Source organism: Herpailurus yagouaroundi, unplaced genomic scaffold (assembly GCF_014898765.1).
Source record: "Herpailurus yagouaroundi ecotype Mexico unplaced genomic scaffold, PumYag 28, whole genome shotgun sequence".
In the NCBI taxonomy this organism is placed as follows: Eukaryota; Metazoa; Chordata; class Mammalia; order Carnivora; family Felidae; genus Herpailurus; species Herpailurus yagouaroundi.
The window spans coordinates 166887392-166909356 of NW_024412376.1; the positions used below are offsets into that span (position 1 = coordinate 166887392).

At 53.6% G+C, this 21965-nt stretch overlaps 1 protein-coding gene across 8 annotated transcripts in view; it reads right to left on the reverse strand.

Moving 5' to 3' along the window:
• Positions 1-12432: 12432 nt before the first annotated feature.
• GRK4 (G protein-coupled receptor kinase 4) overlaps positions 12433-21965 on the reverse strand; it is a 103507-nt gene continuing 93974 nt past the window's right edge. For 5 of the 8 annotated variants that reach the window (XM_040489080.1, XM_040489073.1, XM_040489078.1 and 2 more), the window contains 7 exons: positions 20832-20921; positions 19654-19862; positions 19386-19586; positions 16103-16237; positions 14145-14282; positions 13636-13773; positions 12433-12587 (listed from right to left, as the gene is read on the reverse strand). In XM_040489080.1, the coding sequence (XP_040345014.1) occupies positions 12534-12587; positions 13636-13773; positions 14145-14282; positions 16103-16237; positions 19386-19586; positions 19654-19862; positions 20832-20921 (965 nt within the window). In that variant the 3' untranslated portion in view covers positions 12433-12533. The remainder of the gene's footprint in view (positions 12588-13635; positions 13774-14144; positions 14283-16102; positions 16238-19385; positions 19587-19653; positions 19863-20831; positions 20922-21965) is intronic. The other 3 variants (XM_040489066.1, XM_040489071.1, XM_040489079.1) reach the window with 3 other exon arrangements.

A 21965-nucleotide genomic window follows, 5' to 3' on the forward strand; every position in this document is an offset into this window, starting at 1 on the left:
CGCGGCCGTACGTCCCGGGACGCTGCGCCGGCGAGGCGGGGCCAGGCCGGGCCGGCGGGATTGACAGCCAATGGCGGCGACCTCTGCCAATGGCCGGCCGAGGCGCCGGCCCGGCCGGGTCCCGCGGGGGTCACCTCTCTGGGCCGCGGCTGAGATCACCGCGCCGCTGAGATCACCGCACCGCCCTCCGGAGGGGGCGGGGCAGAAGGGGAGAGGCGGGGCAAAAGGGGAGAGGCGGGGCAAAAGGGGAGAGGCGGGGCAAGGGGCGGGAGCGGCGCCGTAGGGGGCGGGACAGAGGGCCGGCGGAGCGGGGCGGGGCGGATCGCGGGGGCGGGGGCGGTGGTGGAGAGAGGGGCGGGGAGCGGTGCGGCAGGGGGCGGGACAGAGGGCCGGCGGGGCGGGGCGGCACCGGGGAGCGCGGCGGAGCGAGCCCGGCGGGCAGGGCAGGGCAGGGCCGGGTGGGACAGAGCGGGGCCGCGTCCCAGCCCCTGGGGGTCCGTCCGGGCGGTGGGGAGCACAGGTGCCTCGCCTCGCTGAGTCTGCAGCGCGAGGGGGAGCGGAGGGTAGGCACGGGGGTAAAAATCTGCCTGGTCGGTGAAAAATCTGCCTGGTCGGTGCCTGCTACCCGCAGAGGCTGTGGCTGGTGCAGCAAGGAGCAGCTTTGACCCCAGAGATGGCACCCGCAGCAATAACTGCCCGATCCTAGCGGGTCCCCTTCAAGGAGACTACTGCTCCACAGATGTCTGTAGGGCACCTCCTGCTTGGGGTGGGGCAGGCTGGGGAGAAGGGTCCTGGAGCGGAGGTCGGTGAGTCAGCAGAGGACCACAGGGGACAGTGGGGCATCCAAGGGCGGCCATTCAACCTTACTGGCGGGGAGTGGGTTCGCCCCAGAGAGAGCTGCCTGGGGGGGAGGTGATGCATGCCTAGGAACCTCCAGGGCGCACTCAGGGCAGCGCCCTACTCTGGACCCACAAGCCACAACTCCCCTTTCTCTCACAGCCTGTCAGTTGTCCCAGGCGGTCAGTAAAGGGAAGCCCAGCGGCACCACAGAAGTTGTCCCTGAGGGGATAGCAACAGGGCCCTCCTTCAGGGAAAGGGCATCAGAGCATCATGCCACCAGCCTCCAGGTCCCAGTTCCGTGATGTTAATAAAGACCTTGTCCACGGGGCCAGGCCACGTGCCAGCTCAGGCACAGCAGGCCACAATGGCCGGGCTCCAGGCTGTCAGGTGCTGTGGTCCGCTGACGTTTAAGACAGCGCAGTGACCCCCTCCCAATATCCATGCCCTTCTATAGTCCTCTCCCCTGGAGTGTGGCCTGTCCCTGGTGGCTCGCTCGTAACCAAGTGAATAAGGCAAAGGTGGCATTCAGGATTAGGCTACAAACTGCTGTGTCTGTGTTGGGAGAGGCCACGTGGCCAACAGTCCGTGAGAAACTCCTGCTGCCTGGAATGGGGATATATTGGTTGGCACTTGAGAAGTCGTTTTGGGTCATGAGGATGAAAACCACATCCTGGCAGGATGGAGCTAGACGGAGCCAGGGCCCAGATGACTGGGCCATTCCAGCCTGGCCTGCCTATCTCTGGACTTCTCAAAATCTGTGAGCCAGAAACAATTCTATTTTGTTTAAGCTCCTGTTACTTTGGATTATTCTGTTTATATGCTGCTAGACCAAATTCTAAACCGGTCCAGAGAGGTTGAGTCATGAGACCTTATTTGCCCACAAGAGATCACGGCTGTTTCAGCCACGGCAGGAAGAAAGTCACCTGTCCAGAACTTACTATGATCCTGACAGGAAGGCCTTTTAGAAAGGGACTGTCATGAGAGCAGATTGTGTTTAAATTCAGAGAAAAGTTTGGCATAGTCCAAAACAGGGCCATTAAAGATGAACACAGGTGGATGTGCAGTTCGGCCTGGTGTCTCCAAAGCCTTAAAAACAGGCATAGTCCCTGGGGCTCCTGGGTGGCTCCATCGGTGAAGCGTCTGACTTCGGCTCAGGTCATGATCTCGGGGTCCGTGAGCTAAAGCCCCACGTCAGGCTCTGTGCTGATCGCTGGGAGCCTACAGCCTGCTTCAGATTCTGTGTCTCCTTCTTTCCCTGCCCTTCCCCCGCTCACACTCTGTCTCTGTGTCCCCAAAATGAATAAACATTAAAAGTTAAAAAAAAAAAAAAAAAAGACAGGCATAGTCCCTGAACAGTAAAGACACTTCTGGTAATTTACCCCAGGGAAACAGTCACGTATACGTGAGGACGATCGCTTATTACAGCAACACTGAGGACAAAAAACATGGAAACAACATAAATGCTGGACAGAACAGGCGGCTAAATGTATCATGATCCATCCACAGGACTGCAGTCGCTCAGATCCTGCTTTAGGAGAGCATTCGTGACACAGGCAAAGTGTGCAATGCGTGAGCACACTACTATGCATAGCATGACCTCCGCCCCTTTCTTTTTTTAAAGAGGGAGAAGAAACCACACACACACACACACACACACACACACACACACACACACACAGAAAAGGGACCTGGTCAGTAAGTCTGTGACAGTGACTCTTGTGAACAAGGAAATAATAGGTGATTCGTATCTTAACCTTTGTGTTTTTTCTGTATTTTTCAAATCTTCCACAACGAACTTGTACTATTTAGTAGGAAAGAATGTAAAAGAGTAGGTTTGGGTGGGGGAGCTAAAAACGAAAGCCTAGCAACACACTGGTGACAGATCCTGCCGAGGGAGAGAGGGAGATATTTAAAGCGCCCAGCGCCCCGCACAAATGGGGTATGGTGCAGCTGGGGGCGGACGCACACTCTGGACCCCAAACCCGGTAGGAGTCCCTGGGGCGCACGGCAGGGCCACAGGGAACGAGGTGAGTGGGCCGGTGGCTCCTGCCCGTCTCCCCTGAAGCTTCCTTCCAATTGAGAGAGAGCTATTGCCATGTATCTTAATTCTACACAAATGCACACACGTACTGCAAAAGACACAGACACAGTGATTGTGGTTTTGAACAATCAACATTTGTTTAAACTGACTCCCACCTCTACCGTGTCTTCTTACTCTTCGTGCCCTCCTGCATCTCCGAGCTTCCAGCTGGGGTCATGGTCTTCCGCCCGGAAAACACCACAGAGACTTGCTTTTACAGGGCACCTTTTACCGCTGAAATCCCTCTCAGTTGACCTGAAAAAAACCTTTACTTTGCCTTCATTCTCAATGGAGTTTTGGTTGTGTATAGAGTTCAAGGATGACAGATGTTTCCTGTCAGCAGATGAAAGGCCTGGACACCACTGTCCTCTGCTTTTCATTCTGCCTGTTGAGGAGTCGGCTGTTGGTTGAATGGTTGTTCCTTGAGGTGATGTCTTTTTTGCCTCTCTGTCTGCATTTAACCTTTTCTTGCTATCTTTGGCTCCCTTGGTTGTGCTGCACGTGTATGGAGAGAGGAGCCGGCCTCTTGACGGTGACCCTGGGGATCCCGTTCAGTGATATAGCAGTCAGATGCTCGGCGGGAAGGGCTCGAAAGGCTGGCTGATGCCAGTTCTGGAAGTCCTGGGATGCGAGTTCCCTGGTGAAAGATGTCTGGGATCAGGCTGTTCTTTTCATCAGCAAAGCCGTTCCCCGGCGTCTGAAGTCTGCCACTGCTGCGTGATCAGCCAGGGGCTCCCGGTTCCCTTCGGATCCCCATAAACATGCACGTTGACAGGGAACAAGGTCCCTCTCCTGGGATGCTTCCAGTGGCCGTGGCCGGCTGGCCTGTGTGGAGCTAACACACAGCAGGAACTTGAGACAGGTGCTTCTTCTAATGGCCTTCTGCCTCCACGTTTCTCCATTCGCTCCACTGTATGTCCACACTGCGTGTCCTCTACATGGTGTTGGTCGTTCCTGGCTTGCTTAACAGTCGGGTTTTTTTTTCTTTCTTTTTATTGTTTTATTTTTTTAATGTTTATTTATATCTGAAGGAGAGAGGGACAGACTGTGAGCGGGGAGGGGTAGAGAGACACAGAATCCAGTGCAGGCTCCAGGCTCCAGGCTCCAAGCCGTCAGCACAGAGTCCGATGCGGGGCTCAAACTCAAGAACTGTGAGATCGTGACCTGAGCTGAAGTCAGACGCCCGACCGACTGAGCCACCCAGGCGTCCCACAGTAGGGTTTTCACTGAATCTGCTTGGAATTAGTTGGGTTTGACGGCTCTCAGGTTTTGGAAAAACTGGACTTATTTTACTGGTTCTCTCCCTGGCCGTTTCCATTCCGTTGTTCAATCCTCGTTTAACCATTAAGTTCTGGAGATTTTGTAGTTTTCTGTACTAGAATGCCTGATCAGTTCTACAGGATGCCGTGTCACTTTTTAAAGTTTCTAGTTCCCTGATGAATTTGTCATGCCTTGAACATCACGTGCACAGCTTTCGAAGACTTTGTGTCTCCTTGATTTCCATTTCCCGGAGCATCTAAGGGCATGCCTCTCCTGTCTGAAGTTTCTGCTAATTCTCATTTGTATTGTCACATCTCCTATCCCTGCTTCTCTTTGCTTGTATACGGGACATTGTATTTGGAAACCATTATAGAATAATTTGAAGCTTAAGGTATTGTCTTCCTCCAGGGAATATTTTATTTGCAATGCTGGGCAACTTGGGACGTGAGAAGTCCCGGGGCGTCTTAATCCAGGTTGCAGTTATGAAGTTCTCTGGGCCACTCCAGAGCTGGCTTACTCCCAGGTCACCCTTTTTCTTGGGTGGGCTGGACCCCAAAGTGGAGACTGAACCGCCTGGGGCCCCAGTCTTGGCACGCCTTGGATTTGACTTGTGTTCCCCTGCCTCAGCCTCTCAAGTGTCTTAGGATCCTCCCCGGTCCCCCCACAGCAGGAGGAGCCCTGGCATTTGGCTCATCTCTCTAGGTTCCTACCCTCTCCTGGCTTTCAGCCCTGACAGTTGCTTACTCTCTTGATGTTTATACTTGTCAGAAGGTAAGTCCATATTCCCTAGCCCACCCTTGCTGTATGTGGAAGTTCTCCTCTGCATATTAAATAGGATGTTAATTGAGAGTGGTCATCCTTCTCTTATTCCTGATTTTAACATGAATGCCTCCAGTGTATATGGGTAAGTTGCTGCCTTCTGGGCCGATATGTCTATTCCATTGTACTAAAGAAGTATTTATTCAGTTTATTGACTGAATGTAACATAGATAAAATGAGTCCCTGTCCTAGGCAGCCCTTAACCCAGTGGTGAGGCACAGCCATAGTGAATTGTTGCTTCTACATCCAACTATCCAACAGCACAGAACTGTCCACTTCCTCCGTCTCCACACGTCCAATCTGCCCAGCCACCGTTGGCCCCCACGTGGCTCCTTCCTTCCACTCCTGCCGCCCCAAGCCCTGGCTTCATGCAGCAAACGGAGTGCACTTTTCTTACCTCTCTTACACACACGTGAAGTTAGTAGTGCAGCGGCCACCCAGTATACCTTCCTCTATATTCAACGATGGTTAACGTCTTGTCGTATCCCCCCCCCACCCCTGCAATCACTGGAAAGTACGTTGAAGACATTGTCACACTCTACCCAGCAATACTTTAGGAGATGCCTTCAAAACTAATGGCCACAATACCATTTTCACATAACTATCTAACATCACCTAAAATCCAGTCCTGAGTGAAATTTCCAAATGGCCCCAGTATGTCTTTTAAGTTTTTTAAAATGAGGATCCAATCAAGGTTCATGCTTTGCACTTGGGTTGTTATAATTTTTTATGGATAGTTCTCCGTTGTTGTTGTTGTTATTGTTGTTGAAATGACACTGACCTTCTAAAGCATCCAGGCCAGTTTCTCCTGGAACATCCTCCCTTGTGAATTTGGTTGCCTCCTCGAGGTGTGGTTTGACTTGTTCCCATATCCCTCGCATTTTCTGTAACCTGGAAGATTGGTTGCACTGCCCCATACTTTAGCCACTAGCCACATGTGGCTATTGAGTACTTACTAACTGTAAGGGCGCCTGGGTGGCTCAGTTGGTTAAGCATCCGACTTCGGCTCAGGTCATGATGGCTCGAGAGTTTGAGCCCCATGTCGGGCCCTGGGCTGACACACACATTCTGTGTCTCCCTCTCTCTCCGCCCCTCCCATGCTCATGCGCGCGCGCGCACGTGCGCGCGCTCTCTCTCTCTCTCTCTCAGAAATAAACAAACATTAAAAAAAATTTTTTTAAGGTAATAACTCTGAACTGAGATGTGCTGTAAGTACAAAATACACCAGATTTCAAATACTTTGTATAAAGTAAAGAATGTAGAATATCTCATATTTATACTGTTTACTTGTAGAAATAGTATTTGGATATATTGGGTTAAACAAAAACATTAAAAGCAGTTTCTTTTTACTTTTTAAAAATTACATATGTGGTTCACACATTGTGTTGCACGGCTCTGGTCTGGAGGCCAGCTAGGCTCCCATCGAGCCCTTTGGGAAGGAGGCTGCCTAGGTGGGGCTTGTCCCAGGGTCAGGCTGCCCTCTGTCAGCGGGGCCGTGTGGGGTCACTCAGCAGAGCTGGTAACCACCAGATCTCTCCCGTGTAAAGTACCTTTTCCTCTACAATCAGGAGGTCCTTTGTGGCTGTTCTCTGCAGTTCTCCGGACCTGTGAGAATTCTCCGTTACCCAGAAGCCTTCCACCAGTGGGTCTGGCACCCCCCGACGAGCCCGGCCCGAGTTGGCTGGGAGGCTGGAGCGGCAGAGGGGTGGCTGTTGCAACTCCCTCGTTCGTTCTGCTTCAGCTGCCTGGCTGTCCTCTCTGAGGGACAGCTTGTCCCCCCATGTCGCATCCATTCCCTCCCTCCCTCCTCTCCTCCCAATCTTAAAAGCTGTATGTGTCACAACCAGTTTCACCATTATTCTTTTGTGGAAGCTCAAGTTGTCCCCAGTTCAACGCAAGCCCCTTCAAAGTAGCTCCCGTGTCCTTTTGACACACCCCGTCATGTCTCGAGCACTTTCTCATTTTATGTCACAACAAGATGTTCCCAGCCTGTCCTTCCTGCCTCAAACCCGGAATCGGCCATTTCTCTAAGAAGCCCTGACTCTTCGGTACATAATGACGTCTAGAAACGAAGAGCTGGGCTCCACGCATGCTCGCTGCTGTGGGGGTGTCGCTGCTTCTGGGCCCTTCAGAGCACGCAGAGCTGGGGATTCATGAGTGGGTATCTCAGTTCAATTATTTTCATTCTCTTTCACTGTAGTAAAATATACAGAACATAAAATTGACCATTTTAACCATTTTCAAGTGCACAGTTCAGTGGCACCCGATTCAAATTTATTTTAAAGAGTCTTTTTTAAGTTTATTATTTTTCTATTTTTTTAATGTTTATTTTTGAGAGAGAGAGAGAGTGAGTCGGGGAGGGGCAGAGAGAGAGGGGGAGAGAGAGAGAGAGAGAGAGAGAGAGAATCCCAAGCAGGCTCTATGCTGTCAGTGCAGAGTCTGATGTGGGGCTCAGACCCACAAACCCCGAGATCGTGACCTGAGCCGAGATCAAGAGTCAGACGCTCAACCGACTGAGCCCCCCAGGCACCCCTCACATGCCTCGTGTTATAGATGATGAAACACAGACCCAGGAGGGGTGGTGACATGAAATGACGTGCCGAGTCTGCATCACCGGGTCCTGGCGCTGACGCCCCGGGTAAGGTGAGCACTAACGGGAAACTCTGAGTCGGAAACTCTTAACAACAGTATGCTCACAATCCAGCAAGAACCTGAGAAGGGCGAGCAAAGATTGGGGACAGCACCAGCCCGGACCGGTACGAACACACGCAAACAGGACTCCAAACACTGTTAGTTGAATAAATTCTTGTCACTTTTCTCAAGAGGGATTTGGCAGCATCCATCAAAAGATTTAAGTACACAAACTATTTGACTTAGCGTCTACTTAAGAGTGTTACTGGGGCACCTGGGGGGCTCGGTCGGTTGGGCGTCTGACTTCAGCTCAGAGATCGTGATCTCGCCGTTCGTGGGTTCGAGCCCCGTGTCGGGCTCTGTGCCGACAGCTCGGAGCCTGGAGCCCGCTTCGGATTCTGTGTCTCCCTCTCTCGCTGCCCCTCCCGGGCTCGCATTCTGTCTCCCTCTCTGTCTCAAAAATAAACAAACATTAGATATTTTTTAAAAATTTTTTAAGTGTTACTCTAGAGACATTATTAGATAAGCACTCAAAGATGGAGGTACAAAGGTGTCAATCAAAGTAATAATATCAAAAAGATGAAATGACCTCAACGTCCAACAGTAAGGCATTGGTAGAAACATTCATACTTTCATATATCAGAATGCCCAAAAGCCATTAAAAAATGACACATTCAGGAGGATGTGGAGAAACTGGAACCCCGTGCACTGTCGGTGGCAATGCAAACTGGGGCAGCTACTGTGGAAAACAGTATGGAGGTTTCTCAATTACCCTACGACCCAGCAGTCCCGATTCTGAGTATTTACCCAAAAGAATTGGCACCTGGGCCTCAGAGAGATAGCCGCCGAATTCATAGCCGCCGAAAGGTGGAGACCCAAGCGCCCGTCAGCGGCTGGACGGACAAACAGTGTGGTCCATCCACACAATGGAGTGTTATTCAGCCCTAAAAAGGAAGGAAATCCCGGGGCGCCTGCGTGGCTCCGTCAGTTAAGCTTCCGACTCTTGATTTCGGCAGGTCACGATCTCACAGCTCATGAGTTCAAGCCCTGAGTCTGGTTGAGTGCTGACAACATGGAGCCTGTGTGGGCTTCTCTCTCTCTCCCTTTCTCTCTCTGCACCTCCCCCCTCCCCCACCCTGGGCAAATAAATAGGCAAACAAAAAAAAAAAAAAAGGGGGGGGAAGGAAATCCTGCCACCTGCCACCACCTGCATGAACCGTGAGGACACTATGCTCAGTGAAATGAGCCAGTCACGAAAGGACAAATACTGCATGCTCCTCTTTATAGGAGGTCCCTAGAGTAGTTAAATTCAGAGAGACAGAAAGGACATGGTGGGAGCCAAGGGCTAGGGGGAGAAAGGAGAGTTGTGTTTAATGGGGACAGAGCATCAGATTCACATCAGTCTAGAGATGGGTGGTGGTGACGGTTGCACAACAATGTGAATATACTTAATGCCAAACTGGACACTTAATGCTAAGGGGGTACATTTTATGTATATGTATGTTTTGCCACTGAAAAAATAAAGAAAAAGAAATACTTCATTTCTTTTTTTTAATTTTATTTTATTAAAAAAAATTTTAATGTCTATTTAATTTTTTGAGAGAGAGAGAGACACACACACACACAGAATCCAAAGCAAGCTCCAGGCTCTGAGCTGTCAGCACAGAGCCCTACACAGGCCTCGAACTCATGAACCGCGAGATCATGACCTCAGCCGAAGTCAGATGCTTAACCAACTGAGCCACCCACGTGTCCCAGAAATACTTCGTATCTAATGAAAATCTTTACCAGAAGAAAAACCTAGTTTTTGATGAAACTAACAGGGAACTTTGAAGACATTTTTGGTGGGAGAGGAAATTTTAAAAATTTTCAGAAGGGCAGTTTGTTCTCATAGGTATATAAGATACATTCTTTTAAAATGTCCATATACCTTTTTTTAGTATGTAATTGTGCTTTATTGGGGGAAAACAAATAATTTTTACAAGACAATGTTTATTTTTATCTGTTTTTTTTTTTTTTAGTTTTTTTTTAAGTTCATTTATTTGTTTTAAGAGAGAGAGAGAAAGAGCATGAGCAGGGGACAGGCAGAGAGAGCGAGAGGGAGAAAGAGAATCCCAAGCAGACTCCACTGTGTCAGCACAGAGCCTGACACGGGGCTTGATCTCATGAACTGTGAAATCACGACCTGGGCCGAAATCAAGAGTCAGTCACTTAAACTGCCTGAGCCCCCCAGGAACCCTTGTTTATTCTTATCTTAGTAATAAACAGATGTGGTCAACAGAAAAGGGCAGACCGTGCTTAAAAAAATTTTTTTTCAACGTTTTTATTTATTTTTGGGACAGAGAGAGACAGAGCATGAACGGGGGAGGGGCAGAGAGAGAGGGGGACACAGAATGGGAAACAGGCTCCAGGCTCCGAGCCATCAGCCCAGAGCCCGACGCGGGGCTCGAACTCACGGACCGCGAGATCGTGACCTGGCTGAAGTCAGACGCTTAACCGACTGCGCCACCCAGGCGCCCCATGGGCAGACCGTGCTTATAAAGAAAACAGCATGCCTCTGTCCCTTTTCCACCCATCCCAGTGGAAATGGGCAGAAAGCCCATGGAAAGCCACTTGGAATTGCTTTAGGTCTTTCTTGCAGCATTTCCATCAACCGTTCATACACTTTAACCGAAGGATCCCCTGCTACAAATCTACCTTAGAAACACTAACATGTGCACAGAGATAACAGTACAGGGATGTTCATCCCATTGGTGTTTATAGCAGCAAGAAAGCTGCAAACAATGATTGTGTGGATTGTCTGATACATGGTGGCCTAAATGTGCAGTAAAAGATGATATTTAAATGACATGGCAAGAAACAAGTTGACTACAAATTACATAAACATAGAATAAACTGCTGATAGGGATTATCTTTGGACAGTGGCTGATATTAAAGGTGAATTTTTCACTGTGTAGCCTTTACTTTCAAAACTCTCTTCAATACATGTGTACTTGCTTATAACCAGAGAGGGAAGACAAGTCAACACGTGATGTTCCAGTCTGAAAAAATCCTCCCTAGATTTCTTGCCTCAGTCAGGACTCTTCGCTTGGTCTTGGAGACACTCAGCTCAGACTGGCTTAAGCAGGAAAAAAAAAAAAACAAAAACAAAAAGGAAGAAAGGACTGAACTAGTCCCTGGAGCTGTGCACAGCCCCCCAACCCTGAGGGCAGAGGACCCCTCAGGCTCCCCTGGGGCCGGGCTCTGCAGGCAGGTGGCTCCACCCCCACAAGGGGCAGGAGTGTCCTCGGAAGGGATGAAGGCAAGCTGGAGGACCACCGCCCCTGTGCCCACACTGATGGAAGTGTCCGGAAGGCCTCAGAACGTAAACAGGTGGTAGGAATAAAGGTGATTTTTATTTTCTTTAGACTTTTTTTTTGAAAATTTTTTAGATTAGTCTGATTTTTTAGAAAATTAGCCTGTAATTTTTACCAAGAGCAAGCATTACCCTCCCACAGTTACTAACATATTTACTGAGCGGGTAGCACATACCAAACGCTCTACTGAATGCTTTACGAAGATGCTGAAGTTTCTGTCCCCACCTCCTGCCGTCTCCATTCTGGAGACGAGGGCCCCCATCTGAAGAGAAGCCATCCCTAAAAGAAGGTAACTTCTCTCTCCCCTCACCTGGGTATAAAGCACGCTCGGGATCAACGTCTGCTGGTCTCCAAGGACAAGGCCAGGCGGGGGCTTTCCTTGAAACACTGGCCCAGCGCTACGGTGCTCCAGCGGCTGACAACACGCGTGGAAAACCAATTTCAGACACGCCGTGATGCCGACGGCACTCAGAAGCACCTCCGGGCGCAGGTCTCCACCAAGGCAGAGCGGGCGGCCGTCCCCCTGGGGACACGCGGCGGACCCTGGCTCACTCTCCTGCACACCGCCGTGGGGTGGTGTTCCAGCATCCAGAACAAGTCCTTGCCGTTGGCTCAAGTCGCCGAGGTCTGGGCCCTGGCTTCTCACCCCACAGCCCCCGCTGAAGGCCACACACACGTGGATACGGGAGAAAGCGCCAGTTCTGCACCTAGGGGCCACCCGCAGAGGTCTGTGTGCACCCCACCCCCGGGGGCTGCACAATGCCTGTGGGTGTGAGCGCCCCTCCCCGGGCAACAGAGCCCACGTTTCCACCTGAGGTTTGGGGCTCCGCCTTCTTCTCTGGGCAGCAGGGGCTGAAGGAGAGTTACCGACCTCAGAATTCTGGGGGCTCCTGCTGGCTAGGCGCCAACCAGCGCTTGGAAGGGGGCTCCTCGCCCACGACCACCTCCCACCTGTGCGTCAGGCCGGGGAGCCCCGCAGTCCCAGAGACTCACTGGGGCTGCCCTGGTTGGGTGAGTCACCGCTGCCAGCCACGCCCTGGCCTCAGGGTGCTGGAAACACCCCTGGAAGGTGCACAGCAGCCACAAGGACGGGCACACAGGCGGAGACACGCCCTGGCGGGAGAACCTTGGTGACTAAGGTGCAGATGTCAGCCTGAACGCAAGCGGGCGAAGGCTTTGTGACGCCGGGGCCCTGGGGAAGGCCGGGCCGGCCTGTGCTCCCCCTCAATGACACCGGAGGGCACTCCGGGCTGAGGAACAGGACCCTCAGCTCGGGACACTGGTGGGCGGATGCCCAAGCCCTCCCCTCTCCCCTCTCCGTGGCACAGGTCCACCCCTGGGGGGTCTCAGCATCCAGGTGGTCCACGAGGGCCTTCGTCTTCAACCCGGCTTTGGTGACAAGGTGATTCACGTATGAATATAGAGACGTCTGCAGACTCATGAGGCTCTCATTTTACGAGGGGTCACGTGTTTATTGCTGTTCACAGATGGGGTCAAACACCACGCTCGTGCTCCTGGGCGCTGGGGCCCGGCTCTGCAGTGAGTGGTCACACCACTGAGGGCAGCTCTTCCTTGTCGCTGGGGACACCGCTAATGCAGCCCTGCAACACGGCAGAGTGGCCGGGTCAATCTCTTACCCGCTCCGGCTGGCTCAGCTCTCCCATGCTAGATGCGCAACTTTACAACCGCGGGGAGGGGGACCAACTTTAGGGCTGAGTTTCACACTTCCTCTCATCACCTCACGGTAGGGGAGCTGCTCAGTTCACACACACACACACACACACACACACACACACACACACAGCGTCTCAGATTCGCTTTCTCTGTCACACACCCAATTGCCATTCCTCAACCCTGACCTGGGCCTGCAAGGAAGGAAACAGGGCCCGGGCTCCCCCTGCGAGCACCGGGTGGCGCAGAGTGGCCCCTCCCGCACCAGGACACCACAGCCGCGGGTGTCCCTGCCCGGCAACCTGCTCGCCTGGGCTCAGGCCCGCGTGTGGAGCGTGTCCAGACACGACTTCCTGCGCATGGACAGACCGACCGTGCTAACGCACGCCTGGCCCCCGTTCTCCAAGGAAGTGTGGTCATGGTGGACATGCCCGACAGACCTTTCCCACCCAAGGCGTGTTTTTCACACTGAACAAAGATGGACTCGAATGTTAGTGGACAAGCTCTGAACGAGGCCTTCGAGAACGGACGGGGCACCAAGCAGGATAAGCCGCTAGTCCAAGGAGAACTGCACTAGGAGGAAACATGTCTAGATACGGCCGAGAAGTGTCTCCGAACCGCTCCTCCAGGTTCTCTGTGAAAGCAGGCTAGCGAGGGAGCGGCTGTGAAGTCAGAACGGGCACGGAGTAATCTACATGGCGTATACCGTTTCCAGACTGTTCTCCACGACACCGATTTCGGAGCACGCTTAAGCGCTTTGTCAGTGAGAGAGGGATCTGCTTCGGAGGCAGGTAAGCCCTTTCCCTTTTTGGAGCAGAACAGTCTTCGTACCAACAGCAAACGCCCTTGTGAGGGTTTTTGAGCCCCCGTGGGGTTCAAATAGCACCACATTGCCAGAGCACTTAAATTATGTTTCTTTGCTTTTAACACGTCACATTTTTTAAGAATCCACAGTAACAGCATGCTTTTTGTTCTTACCCCTCTTCTGAGGAGTCTGTAGAAGAAGCCTCTCTTTGGTTTGGGAACCGGGTGGCTCAGTGTCTCTTGTAGATCCAGTGCCTCATGTTCTCCAGTGTCACTTTCGTTGATGTCCTTAAAACAACCCGATTCGATCACCTGCATCCACAGAGAAGTGGGGGACACCGCGAGGCCAGTCGGCCACCCCCCCCTCCCGCCGGCAACCGTGACCGGCACTCCGGGGCCACCCCCATTCCCGTCCTCTTTCCTGCTTGCTGACTCCTTCTCGGGGTCCCTGCCCTGGCCTCCTCCTCCTCTCCCTGAGCGCACCCCCAGAGCAGGCCAGTACCGTGGGCGCTGGGCACCGGCCAGGCCCGCTTTCGAAGTGAGACCCATCGTGGACAACTATCCCCTTCCTGTGCGTAATGTTACCTCCAAGCACACGCGCGCGCGCGCACACACACACACACACACACACACACACACACACGTTTCGTCCTGGCATCATACCCCGTAGAAACCCGCAGTACCTCGTTCTGCCAGGGGATGGAGACAGAGCCTGTGGCAAATTGGCTGTAGAACGTATCATCTGTGGTGTCCAGGTAGACTCCCCTCACCGTGGAGAACTGGTCGATATCCACGACATCCTTACAATACACTGCCTTCGGCTGTGTGCAAAGAACAAAAGGGCGTTGGCCTCTGAGATGACTGGAATCAATCTTAGTTTCCTTAATGACTAAGAACACGACGCATATGAAGTGGACCCATTCACACCGTATCTGAAGCCTTTCACTTCTCCAGGGAAGTCTCCTCAGTCGCAGGCCCTGCGGATGCCCTCTGGCCCGCAAACCTCCTGAGACCCCCGCCCTCCTCTTTTCTGCAGTGGAAGGTGGGTTACAGGCAGAGGCAGGGATGAGGAAGGGCAGGGCGGAGTCCCACCTGTGCCTCCAACCCTCGGCCTCCTTCACGTGAAGCGCCCTCTGCAAAGTCTCAGTAGAAAACAGCAGGTCCCGCCTCCCCACCTGCTGTCAGAGGTCATCTAGTGGTCGGGAGCCAACCCCTCCTCTGGGACAGGAGGCCAGGCCAGCTGCCCTGAGGACCAAGCAAGCAGGGCGGGGCCAAGCCTGGGCCGCCGCCGCCTCCTCCGTGCAGCCGCCTGTGCTTCTGGAAATAAGGAGTCGGCAGCTACAGACCAAACCGTGATAGTGCAAGAGGCACTGGCAGTTCTGAGAAATGTCCTGCCCACGTGCCGGAACCTGCCCAAAGAAGTGACATTCCATAGGTTGCCGGTCAGCACACGTCAGAGCAGTGCTATCCGTTCAGTCCCCACACAGCGGGGGAAGGGAGCAAATGGTGGCCACACTCAGGAAGCAGCCCACGAGAGGCCAAAGGCCCAGAGCCCCGTCCGGGCCCCCCCCCCCCCGGGAGACAAAACTGCCTACCCCACTGGCACCGGACTCTCCTGTCAAGTGGCCCCCACGGGCTCCTCTGGTTACGTTCAGCAGAACACGCAGAACAGCCCCGGAGCCGGGACCCGCCAGGGCCTGCCCCAGGCTCGCCGGTGTGGCAAGGGCATCCCCGCCCCTCCCCGGAGAAGACCGCCTGCCTTCCCTGCTCCTCTCGGACGGACGGCCCGTCTCAAGTCCCTGCGGCACACAATCACTAGCCAGGGGGTTGGCCAGTTGTAACAAAGGTTGCCAGTTTGTAACCTGTCTCCCTGCCTATGTCCGCAGGCTGGATCGAGCTCCACGGCAGCGAGACCTGGCTTTCCTGTTCTCCCTGTGGCCTCAATCCCGAGATCTGTGTCCTGCGGGTAGCAGGCACCCCATGGATCTGTAGCTCGTGAGCTAATTCAAAGGAGGGAGGCACCGGATAACGCACTGGAGTACGGAATAAACACCCTAAGCCCTGAATCACACCCTGCAGAACTCTCTCCTCTTCACAGGTCTGTGCTGTGCCTGCAGCAGGCGGTTCAGGAGAGAGTGCGGACTGCTTGCTGCTCATTCGTTCACACTTCCATCCACAGGAGCTCCCACAGGCGTGGCTGCAAACCGGCCTCTGGGTGCGGCCCCCGCCACAGGCTCACGAGGAGACTCACGAGGAGGCTCAGGGGACCTCCAGGGCTGCCGGTGTGGAGCCAGAAACTGGGAGATGCATACAGGGCAAGTGCTTCCCAGACTAAAGAGGCAGGCGTGCCCACGCTGACACAAGAAAGGGGACGCCGTAACATGCAAGGCCTTGCCGGGCCCGCCGAGGAGGCCGTGGGGTGGTGCTGAGGTTCTGAGTGGGGGCAGAGCCAGGCTCAGCTGCCACGAAGGCCCGTGAGGGCCCGTGAGGACAGTGTGGTGCGTGGCGGGGGCTGGGGAAGGGGGTCCAGGGTGGGGCACCCTGGGCACAGCCGGGCTGCACCAGGTGACTCTGTATCTGCTGGAACAAAAAAATCACTGGGTCACGTGACCCCCTGCTCCTCTCTAGACAACGTACTTACATCAGGACAGAAAGGGGGATCCAACATATTTGCTTCCAGCTTCTTGAAGTTAATGTCCTTGAACACGGGGTGTCCCTTCACTTCCGCTGCTCCACCGCTGAAGCCCAGCCGTTGTCTGGGATTCTTGGTGAGTAACTGTGCCAGAGGCAGAAGCGAAGTCAAGTTAAGCTCCTGGGACGCGAGAGAGAACTCAGAAAACCTCCGCAATAAGAACCAGGGAATTAGGGATAGCAAAGAGCACGTCCATCCCAACAAAGTTGCGCAAATTTCAAAGTTTCAACCAAACCTCGTTAATTCAGATTTCTCTACTTTAGAATGCATGGTGCTTCAAAAAAAAGTGGAAGCTAATAAAATAACCCTTGAACCACCAGCAAATAAAGCGTGGGCTAAGTAAACCTTTGAGGAAGAATTTTAGCCATGGAAAAATTAAGGGGCTTTTTTTAAAGGAAAAGAAACCGTCAAGAACGTCCGATATGCCATTTTAATGCTATGTTATGTTTATAACCAGAAAGTTCTTTATTCATTAACTAGATCACTGAGGAACTCAGATGAGGCAGAATTTTGGCAAACCTAGTTCTGGAAATTGTATGTTCTTAAAGTGATCAGGCAGCACCTCTTCCTAAAGTGTTCCTTACTCACACACTCATCATCGTCACCAATTCAAAGAGGTTCATCCACGGTTACTATCAGTCAGTAAGGCTGGGGGTGCTCAAAGCAACATGGGAGGCCGGGGCCTCTAAAGCACAGTGGAGCCATCCTGGGGAGCCCCTGAGCTTGTACCTAAGGTTTTATCGGAGCACGGCCGGGCCGTTACCTGAGCTGGGCCCAAGGCCGCTTCTGCACTGGAGCGGTGAAGGACCAGCTGTGAGAGGGACCTGTGAGGCCCAGGCACCTTTACTCTCTGGCCCCTCACAAGAAACTTTGCTGGGGCGCCTGGGGGGGGCTCAGTCGGTTGAGCGTCCGACTTCAGCTCAGGTCACGATCTCACGGTGCGTGAGTTTGAGCCCCGCGTCAGGCTCTGTGCTGACAGCTCGGAGCCTGGAGCCTGCTTGGATTCTGTGTCTCCCTCTCTTTCTGCCCCTCCCCTGCTCACAGTCTGTCTGTCTGTCTCTTTCTCAAAAATAAATAAACATTTACAAAAACAAAAAACAGGAAAGTTTGCCGACCTTGGCCTCACCTCACCGCCAGCACCCAATTTTCTGAACAGAAATCAACTCCCAGTGCGACGCACGCCTACCTCGTTCACCTCCGCAGACCCACAGCCCTCATGTGCACTGTGCCCTCCGTCTAGAAGAGTCGTGGCCTGGCTCTCTCAGGCTCCAGCTTCCCACCTCAGACCTCCCTCGGCATACCTGTCACGACTGCTGTGACCACATCACGTGGGGGAGCTGCTTGGAACAAAGCCTCCAGGGCCGGGGGGGGGGGGGGGGGCTCCCGCTCACTGCTGTGGCCCCAGCACCCAGCCAGGGTGACAGCTGAGTAAGAATCACTCAGTGCAGCTACCCCTCGCACAGATCGTTAATTCGAAACAGATCTGGAAAGTAACTGTGGTGCCAGATACAATCCCCACATCTCAGGGCTCCGTGACTCCACCATCCAGCCCGTTGCCAACACACACCCATCCAGTGGCCTTGGACTTGTGGTCAGAGAGCTCGGTTGGGATCAAGTCTGCCCACCGCCGTTGACGATGGGACATCACGAAAATCAAACTCTTAACTTTTCAACTGTGAGGCTAAGAAAATACCCCAGAAATCCACCATGAGATTAGATGAGACAACCTGTCAAAGAGTTTTGAAAACTACAGAAAGGTGCCCACGTGTCAGGCGCCACTCTGACCTCCTGCTTGAGTCACGGTAAACAGCCGGCGTTTCCTCTTCCCTGCCTTCTGCTCTGTCGAGCACAAGTGCAACACCCTGACCTCACACCAAGTCCGGGTCACGCGCTCGTCACAGGGGCAGAGTGCTGGGGGCAGGCAGAGAGGGCGAGGGGCCCCGCAGAAGCCTGCAGCACCACTCCCCGCCCCGGCAAGTCCCTGTCCCCAGAGGTGCCGTCCCCCTCGACTGCCCCTTGCCTCCCAAGACGCCCCCTCCTCTGGTCCTCGCTTGTTGGCACTGAACCCCCTCTCCAGGAAGCAGCCGCTGCCGATCTGTGTTGCCAGGCCCCGCACACGCACAGCTGCACCGCCTCCCGGCCAGCCTGTGGAGAAGAGGTCGTCACCACCCACAGCTTAGGGGCGAGAAACCAGAGGTGCCGGCAGGGAAACCCGGCATGGGGAGCGGACACGTGGCCCCTGGCACAAGCTCCAAGCCAGAGCCGCCAGCCCCAACACGGGCACTCACGCGGGCACCGCCTTGCTCCCCGGCACCCCTAGCAGAGAAGAGCACTTCTCCAGCCTGAAAAGCCCTGAGTCCTGGTTTCTTCCTTGTTGACGGCACCCGTCAAATCCTGCTCTTCCACTACAGTTCTTTTTCACGTTAGGTCTACGCGTGCATTCCTTAGGGGCAGGCTCTTCCAACTCCATATTTTTACATTCCCACCGCCCTTATCAGTGCCTGGCAGATCACAAGCACTCGGTCAAATAGCAGCTTGGCCAGAGTGCCGTTAAACGTGGAGGCGCTGACCCAACACTGCCAGCTCCCAGCAGAATGAGCTGGCGGGGAGAAAGGCCAGCCTGCTTCCGCTGTCTGGTGACAGGCCACAAACATTGGTCACATCATATATGGAAACAACAGGGGAGGGAAAACAAAACAGGTACTCTCCAGCCACCGACAACTCACTGAAGTTACTGATCTACTCGGTATAGCGGCTGTTGGTCCCACACCCACTTGGGGACCCACGCCCGGCCTCTCTGTGGCCTCCTCACCAACGACCTGGTCCTCCACCCCCCATTCCTGCCACTCTCTCTCCCTAGACTCTTCGTGACCAGCCAGACCTCCTGTCCTCTCCACACGCTCCCCCAGACTTTCTGACTTTGGCAAGGAGGGACCAGACTCCAACGAGCTGGGCCCCCACCTTGCCTAGAGCCCGCCAACTCTGCCCCTTCCCTTGAGCCCCTCTTCCTCACCCTCCTATAACCCACTTCGATTCCACTGTCCATCAGTCAGCCACCCCTCGGCCTCCGCCCAACCCCACAGCCTCGTAGGGCCCTTCACACATCAAGGAAGGTGGCAGGCACGTGGCAGGCCATCAGGTCAAGGTGTCTGCTTGACCATGATTCCTGGCAGTAGTTAAAGAGGAAAGAAACATGAAAAGACAGAAAAAAACCTCACTGTTTCTAAGATACCGAAGATGCTGCTTTGTCTTTACTTTTGCAGGAAATGATGACCTTGGCCCCACCTTCCCTGTCAGGTGCGTCTTTGGAGAAAGCAAACAATGACTGCTCTGCTTTGCTCCCGTTGGCTGAAGCCCAGTCGCGTTGTTTCCCCGGGCAAGGGCAGGACGTGTGGCGCCAGCCTGGCGCGGAGACTGCTGGGTGTCCCCAGCGCTGGTGGCAACAACTACAATGAGGCAGAGGGTGTCTCCCAGCCCGGCCCCCCTGGAGCCCGACCCACCATCCTGCAGACGGACTTGGCGTCCTCGGAAAACTTCCTGGAGTACTCCTCTGTGTCCTTCTTCACTCTGCGCTCGACTTCCTGTCGCTTGACCTTCTCTTTGAACTTTTTGAATGGAGAATGTCCCTGAATCATTTCATATATCAGGCAGCCAAGTCCCCACCAATCAGGACTAAATGTATAGTTTTCATTATTGATAACTTCAGGAGCTACACAGCAAATACAGGAAATGTAAATTAAGTTTTGGTTTTAAATTTTCTTGCAATTACGTACAAATAAAACACTATAAATTTAACATTTTCTACAACATGAACCTTGGAAATGTGTTAAGGGAAAGAAGCCGGACGCACATGGCCCAAGAGTGTGTGATTCCACGCACATGAAGCAGGCGGAACAGACCAGTCTGCAGGGGCTGGGGCGGGAGGGGGTGCTGATGGGCGCGGGGTCTCTTTCTGGAGCTGAGGGCAACACCCTGTGGTGGTTGCACAGCTCCGTGAGCATGCTGAAACCCGCTTCAGAGTGGTGGACTCGACGGTGTGGGACTCATGTTTCAACAAAGTGGTTACTGGACACGGTCTGTACGATCCCGGAGCGTGGAACGAACAGCCACAGAATAAGGGCCACGGGGAAAGCGGTGCTCCGGGTAAGACCCCGCTCCTGAGGAGCGCGACCCCTCAGACACCCAGAAGCATGCCCATGGGCACCCCACGGGCATCGGCCGCCTATTCCCAACACGGGAAGACCCCGCGGCAGGCGGTAGCACACATAGTGGGGGCGTGGGGCTCTCGGGGTCCCTCCTGCTGGAGGCCACCCCTGGGTCAGGCTGGCACTGCTGGGCTGGGAGCTGACCCCAGGCCAGGGCCTCCCGCTCACAGAGGCTTTGCAAAAACCAGGGAACAGTGGATTCACGAGGGGCCTGAGAGGCCAGAGGGCACAGCGTGGGGACTGTGGCAGTGAGGGGGCCCCGTCCTGTCCCGATTCTGCCCTCCCTCAGCTGTGTGACCCGGCAGGCCTCACACCCCGCCTCTGCGAGACAGAAGGGCAGACGGAGGGCTCCCTCCGCAGTCCCGGCCCTGGCGCCTGTGCCCCTCCAGGCGGCCTGGACCTGGTCTCGGGTGTGTTCTGGGCATGCAGCACCTGGGAAGAGGGCGAGGCCCTCCAAGCGGCCCCTCACATACCCATGTAGCCGACGGTCCCCACTCTTCCTCGGACGGTCCGGCCCTCCGGGACCTCCACGGCTAAACCCAGGTCTGAGATCCGGATGTGCCCTGTGTGTTCAAGCACATCACACAAACCACACGGGGTGTGCCGACACATCAACGGCAAAAAACCACGGGGGAAAACCTAAAATTACGTGTACCTTCTCCGCATTCCGTAAGACGGTATGCGGTTCCACTAACACAACAGGAAACCAGATTTACAGCTGCCTACTGACCAGGAAGCCCTTTCACTACAACCACTTGATGAGACAGAAGCATTGCATTTATTATTTTATATCCTATAAATAAAACTGTAATGCATAGTACATGAACTACACAATCGAAAATAAACACTTTTGATCAGAACACCAGGAAGCTTATATGCAGGGACAACAACAGATGAATAAGGAGTTTTTCTCTGAAGAACAAATCGTAATAGCAAAATAATAAATAAAAATCAAGGAAATTCATTTAAAAGACTGTTATGGGGGCGCCTGGGTGGCTCAGTCGGTTAAGCGTCCGACTTCAGCTCACGACGTGATCTCACAGGTCCGTAGGTTCAAGCCCCATGTCGGGCTCTGTGCCGACAGCTCGGAACTGGAGCCTGTTTCGGATTCTGTGTCTCCCTCTCTCTCTGCCCCTCCCCCACTCATGCTCTGTCTCTCTCTCTCTCTGTCTCAGAAATAAACATTAAAAAAATTTTTTTAAATTTTTTGAAAGACTATATTATGTGTTAATGCCTGTATGTAGAAAGATTTAAGTAGTTATTAAATTCCTTATGAAAATAACAACTTCTAGAAAGTTTTCTTTTCAGAGTCTAGAAAGATAAACCAGCCCTGGAGGCAGACACCCTGGTCACCATGTTCACCAGGTGTCCCCAGCTTCTGACACAGCGTCTGCGTATAGTAGGTGGTCAATAAATATTTATTGAGGAAGTGAGTGAATCAACCAATAAATGTGTGCTGAGCATTGAAAATACACAACATACTGTTCAAGGCCCTGGGGCCGTTTTACAACAGTCCACATTATGCTCTAGATGGAAAGATGACTCTCCCTGAGCGTGCCTGCCACCAGGAGTCACATCATTCCCTGCTCACCACGGGGGAGGCCGGA